The sequence below is a fragment of the Mirounga leonina genome, unplaced genomic scaffold, assembly GCF_011800145.1.
Source record: "Mirounga leonina isolate KUSES-001 unplaced genomic scaffold, KU_Mleo_1.0 Mir_106, whole genome shotgun sequence".
NCBI lineage: Eukaryota > Metazoa > Chordata > Mammalia > Carnivora > Phocidae > Mirounga > Mirounga leonina.
This window is the reverse complement of record NW_023270232.1, coordinates 6,153,115-6,159,015: the sequence shown is the minus strand read 5'-3', so window position 1 is coordinate 6,159,015 and position 5,901 is coordinate 6,153,115. Positions and strand designations below refer to the sequence as shown.

General features: G+C 54.8%; 1 protein-coding gene across 1 annotated transcript; it reads left to right on the top strand.

Moving 5' to 3' along the window:
- The first annotated feature begins 1,712 nt into the window (after nucleotides 1-1,712).
- Nucleotides 1,713-5,901, top strand: LOC118018414 (pterin-4-alpha-carbinolamine dehydratase). The gene is made up of 4 exons (XM_035016910.1): nucleotides 1,713-1,816; nucleotides 4,492-4,623; nucleotides 4,866-4,946; nucleotides 5,453-5,901. The coding sequence occupies exons 1-4, from the start codon at nucleotides 1,814-1,816 to the stop codon at nucleotides 5,549-5,551; spliced, it is 315 nt and encodes a 104-aa protein (XP_034872801.1). The 5' UTR covers nucleotides 1,713-1,813; the 3' UTR covers nucleotides 5,552-5,901.

Genomic DNA, 5,901 nt, shown 5'->3' with positions numbered 1-5,901 from the left:
CATATACAACCAAAAATACATATATAACACATTAGAGTTCACAGAGTAACACACTGGGAGGAGAGGAATAAAAGTGGAGTATGGGGATGAAGGTTAATGGGAAAGAAAAATGTTTTTGAATGTGAGAGGACTTGTACTACCTGACTCCAAGACTTACACGGCTACAGTAATCAAGATGGACAAACCGATCAATGAACAGGATAGAGTCCGCACATATAGGTCAGTTATAAGTGAACCACACATATAGCTTCAACTGAGTTTTTACAAAGGTGTAAAAGCAATTCCGTGGAGAAAGGAAGAACTGAATATTCATATGCAAAAAGTGAATTGGGATCCATAACTCAAAGCATAGGAAAATTGAACTCAAAATGGATCATAGACCTAAATGCAAACCCAAAAACTATAAAACACAGGAGAAAACATCACAAAAAGAAAACATAACAGAAAAATCTTCATGACATTGGGTTAGGCAAAGATTTCTTAGTTGCAACACCAAAATACTAATCCATAAAAGTAGCATTGGATAAATTGGATTTCATCAAAATTAAGGGCGCTTGCTCTTTGAAAGACAGTGTGAAACACAAAGAAGAAACTGGCAAACCACATCTCTGATAAAGTGCTCATATCCAGAATAAAGAACTCTCAAAACCCAGTAAGAACACAAAAAGGGGGAGGGGGGGGGCAGGAAATTTGAAGGCAATTCATCAGATTTACCAATGAAAATAAACACCTGAAAGACTGTTCAATATCATTAGCCATCAAGGAAACTCAAAGGAAAACCACAATGAGATACCACTACACAGCAAATAGAATGACTGAAATGAAAAAGATTGACCATAACAAATATCGGTGCATCATTGAGGGTGTAGGGAAACTGGAACTCTCATACACTGCTGGAGGGCACATAAAATAGTACAACCACTTTGGGAAGCAGTCTAGCAGTTTCCTAACAAGTTATAAACACACGTCTGCCATATGACGTAGCCATTTCACTCCGAGACGTTTACCCAAGAGAAATGAAAGTCTAAACAGACTTGGATGGGAAAGTGCATAGCAGCTTCATTTGTAATAGTGAAAAACTGCAAACAACCCAAATGTCCATCAACAAGTGAACAGATCAACAAATTGTGGTGTATCCATACAATGTAACACTATAAAATAAATTTTACTTAGCCATAGAAAGAAAGAAACTATTGATACATGCAACCACAGGGGTGAACCGCAAAGTAATTATGCTGAGTCATAAGAAGCTAGACACAAGAGTATACACTGTATGATCTGCATTTACATAAAATTCTAGGAAATGCAACCTAACATACTGTGCCCGGAAGCAGATGAATGGTTGTCAGAGAAAGAAGGAAACCTGCAGGGCCGATGGATATATGATATGTTTATGAGCATGATCGTGGTGGTGCTTGCACGAGAGCTCACATATGTCAAAACGCATCAAATTGTGCACTTAAGTTATGTGCAGTTTTTTGTAGGCCAATACCTCAATCGGTTGCCTTTAAAAACGAAAAAGGTAATCTCGCGTCCAGGGTGACACGCTGGTAACTGGCAGAGCGCGATTCAAACGCAGAAGTCCGCACCTGGAGCCCGCGTTCTCAGCCCCGGAGCTCCGGGGAACAGGAGCCCGGAAGAAAGTGCTGGAAGGGGGCAGAGGCCGAGCGCGCGGGTCGCGGCCGAGTTAACGATTACCGGTGGGCGGGTCCTCTCGGCCCCTCCCCGCCCGCGGCCCCGAGCGCCCGGCGCCGTCCCGCCGCCCCGCGGCCACCTGCTGCTCGACCGCGTCCGCCCCTGCGCCGCGCCCGCCATGGTGAGGGGGTCGCGCGCCGCCGCCCGCGGGGCCCGAGCGCGCGGGGTGGGGAGCGGAGGAGAGGAAGGGGCCGATCGCGGGGGCGGCGAGGGCGGGGGACGGTCCCTGCGAGCGCCTCGCCCGCCGGCCGCTCGCCAGGCTCGGAGAGCCGGGGTCTCCGCCCCCCTGCCACCCGCACCCTCGGTGGTGCCCCAGGGCGAGCTGAGGCCGGGAGAGGGGCGCTGGCGCGGCCGGGTGACAGCGAGGCGCAGCCCCTGCAGGGCCCTGCTCCCAGGCCCGTGTCCCCGGGGCGCCTCGCGGCTGCAGGCGACGCATAGCGGTGGGCCCAGGGCCGGGGGCGGTGAGAGGCCGCTGGTGAGCCCCGGAGACATCGCCCCCACTCGGTGGCAGGTTCTCGTCAACATTGAGGGGAGGGGGGCGACCGTGTGTCTGAGTGTGAGTAGGAGGGAGGCCGGTTCTGTTTCTCTGCCCCCCCGCACTGGCCCCTGGCCTCAGAACCAGCCCCTGGTGCCTCGCGTGAGGCCTGTGCCCAGCCATGGGGACCCGATTGCTCAGGATCAGCCCCCCTGCAGGCTAGGATTTCCCCCAGGAGGGCCTTGGCGCTGTGCTCAGCCCTACTTCAATACCCCCGCCCTCCGCGGGGTGAATGGGAGCCCTGGCAGGGGAGGAGGGTGGTGTGTAGACCTGGGAAGCTTTACTAAACAGCCCCTTTCTGGTCCCAAAGCCTGAGGAGCAGTAGGGACTGTGGTGACAGCTGAGAAGGCACTTGGAAAGCTGTGGCTTGGAGGGAGGGCAGGGGGAGAGTGAGGCTGGTTGTGTGGTGCTCTGGGGCCCCAAAGATGCAGGCGGGGTGGGTAATCAGTAACCGGAGCGCACACTCCCCCAGATGACCAGGCCAGGCCAGGCCTGGCCTGCGATTTACTAAGTAAACACTGCCCCTTCCCCCGCTCTGATCCCAGCTCTCAGAGGCGCTTGTCATTTCAGCCCCAGGCTGTGAAACTTGGGGGATCCCCGAAGACTCTAAAGGCCAAGGGGTGCCTCCTAAGAGCTCACTAGTACCCACCTACTTCTTTCTGGGCCAGAGACCTAAGCAGTGGGTTCTGATGCCTGGGCTGACATTCATCTGGTTGCCTGGATACATGACCAGGCTTATCAGCCACTGAGAAGGGGCCGGATCTGGAATGGAGCAGGGGTTGGGCGCAGCAGGCCGATCTCGCAGAGCTGAGGAAAGGAGCTGAGCTGGACCAAGCCAGATCAGTCCAGAGAAAACAAGTGTTTTTCAGGAGAGAGAGAAAGATTGACTTAGAGGAGGCTGTACTGCTTTTCTAGTTCAGCACCACACCGGCAGGGCCTAACAAGCCTGCTAGCCCCAGAAAGTCTCCTTTTACAAATGCAGATGGTAGGCCCTTAACGAGGATGGACTTTATTGATATGTCCCATTGGCTCCTCTTGCTGATCTGAAATGGAAGTTCTGGGCCCCTTCTACCTTTCAAGCCAAGGGAGGTGAGTGCCACAGGGCCACCCTGCTGGACAATGGCAGAACTGGGGCTTGAACCAGTCCTGCCAACGGCCCCCCACGGCTGCCAGGCTGCGCGCTGCCTCATGAAGCTAAATTAGCCTCCCTCACATTCTCTTCCCAGACCTTACTGGTTCATTTTTCCTTCAACACTCTATGAGAGTTTCTGTTGCAGAAGTCTCAATTCTGGGATCCCTTCAGTGCCTAGGCCTGGGTCCATCCCTCCAGAGAATGGACCCGGCCTTTGCTTCCTTCTGTCTCTGAGGGTTCCACTCAGGGCCTGAACTGTACCAGCTTGGGCTGCCTGGAGGGCACTTTGCACAATAGGTAAATAGCCTGAGGCATTAGGCTTGTCCAGTCGCCCTGGGCCAAGTTACTTCCACTTTGGGCCTGAGCTGTCTTGGCTCAGGCTCCCCAGGCTGATGGAGTAGACAAGAAGGTGGGAACCCGAAGCCCCCAGGCCTGGCAGCTGGTACTCAGAGGCTGCCTGGGGGCATGAGGAACACCCACTGGGAGGTAGTACCATTGGGTGTCCACTGTGGTGTGGTGAAGAACCACCTGGAAGGTGTTTTAAGTGCTGGCTCCTTTGCCCCGGGCCCAGGAAGCAGACTCAGACTCCCTTTGAGAAATGCCTATGCTCTCAAGGATGGGGGGGGGGGGGGGGGGGGGGGGGGGGGGCTGGGGGGAGGAGAACTGTGGTCACTTTCCCTTTCTAGGCCTCAGTTTCCTTGAGTCACAGTGCGGGCATGGGGGTGAACTGGATACAGTCCATAACAGAAAAAGGAAGGTTGGACAGTCATGGATACTCTTTCTCTGAAAAGTTGTGTAGTAACACATTCGCATCTGGGCTTGATTTTGCTTTTACTCCCTCATTATCATAAGAGACCTATGGTGGTGGGGGGGGCTCTGTCGCCTGAGGGGTGGGGGGATGTTGCTCAGCCCCAGGGACTTGCATCACACCTCAGGATTTTCTGTTCTCTGAGCAGAGTGTCCAAATCCAAGAACGCATCGGCGCGCGAGCCAGGGCCCCACCCCCAGGGCAGGGTGCCACCCTCAACGCCTCCCTGTCCATTGCGTTAGACCCGGCCACCCGAGCCCCCGGGGAGGCTGGCTGACTTCCGCTGGTGACTGGAAGGAATCTGTTGATTTCCTCTCCTAGGCTGGCAAAGCGCACAGGCTAAGTGCTGAGGAGCGGGAGCAGTTGCTGCCAAACCTGAGGGCTGTGGGGTGGAACGAGCTGGAAGGCCGAGACGCCATCTTCAAGCAGTTCCATTTCAAAGACTTCAACCGGGTATGTTGCCGGGTGGGACAGAGTTTCTGAGACTGGGGCGGATGGGGTTACACTCCAGAACTTGTTCTCTCCCTTAAAGCCCTGCCACCCAAGCCCCTTCAGACGCTACCCTAGTCGGGTTGGAGTGTCACCCTTGGGGACTGGAGAGTGGGGAGATGGGTGTTGGGTTCTCCATACCCGGAACTCTTAGAGCAGCCCTCTGTCTCTCAGAGCGCTGACCTGGGTCTCACTTCACTACATAGGCTTTTGGCTTCATGACGAGGGTGGCCCTGCAGGCTGAGAAACTGGACCACCATCCTGAATGGTTTAACGTGTACAACAAGGTGAGCGATGCGTGCCCGGCCCAGTCCTGAAGGCCCTTCGCTGGCCTTCCCTAGGGGCCTCCCCACCTAGAATCAACATGAACAGCCCTGCGAAATAGTCAGGCTCACTACCAATTAAAGAAGTGCAAATGAAAACACTGGTGAGAGAATAGGCGGGAAAGGTGGACAGTGAGTAGGCATCAAGAAGGCCGAACCACGGAAGGCAAGGCTGTGGGATGGGCCATATTCATGGCCCATGGCTCTAAATGGCGTAACCCCTCCTGGAGGTGCGGCGTGGAGGAGTGAAAAAGTCGTCACCTGAGCTGAGAATAGCACGCACAGCGAACAGCTCGGACCCCAGGCCAGGGCCACCACGGGAGGGGGTGCAGTGTTGCTAGAGACGCGGGAAGGCTGCCCCCCAGGCCAGAGCGTGGAGACCAGCTGCTACCCTGGAGCGCTCGGTGTGGCCGATCCGCACAGCGGTGACCCTCTCCTGCTCGGGGCCCGAATCTCTGATTTTGTTCCAGGTCCACATCACCCTGAGCACCCACGAGTGTGCCGGCCTTTCGGAACGGGACATAAACCTGGCCAGCTTCATCGAACAAGTAGCAGTGTCCATGACCTAGGCCCTACGCTTCCTCTGTGAATTCTTCAGGGGAAGGGGGTGACTGAATCGGAAATCCAGGGAGGGAACCGGGGAGCCCTGAGATGTTACTGCAGCCAGAACGGCCAAGTGGACCCTGCCGCCTCCGGCTAGGGGGAGTCCTTGCTGTGGAAGATGTCCGCATCACCGCCGACCTTTCCTCTTCTTCTTCCCAGGCTGTGTCCTGCTCCCTTTCTAATTCTTTTCCCAGGAAGCTGTGTCTAAGATGCACCAAGTCTTATCTTAGAAACCGGGACCCTGAAGTCAAACCCACCATATGTGACAGAAGCACCCGCGCTTTGACGCCTCAAATAAAACTCGTGTTTCACTTGG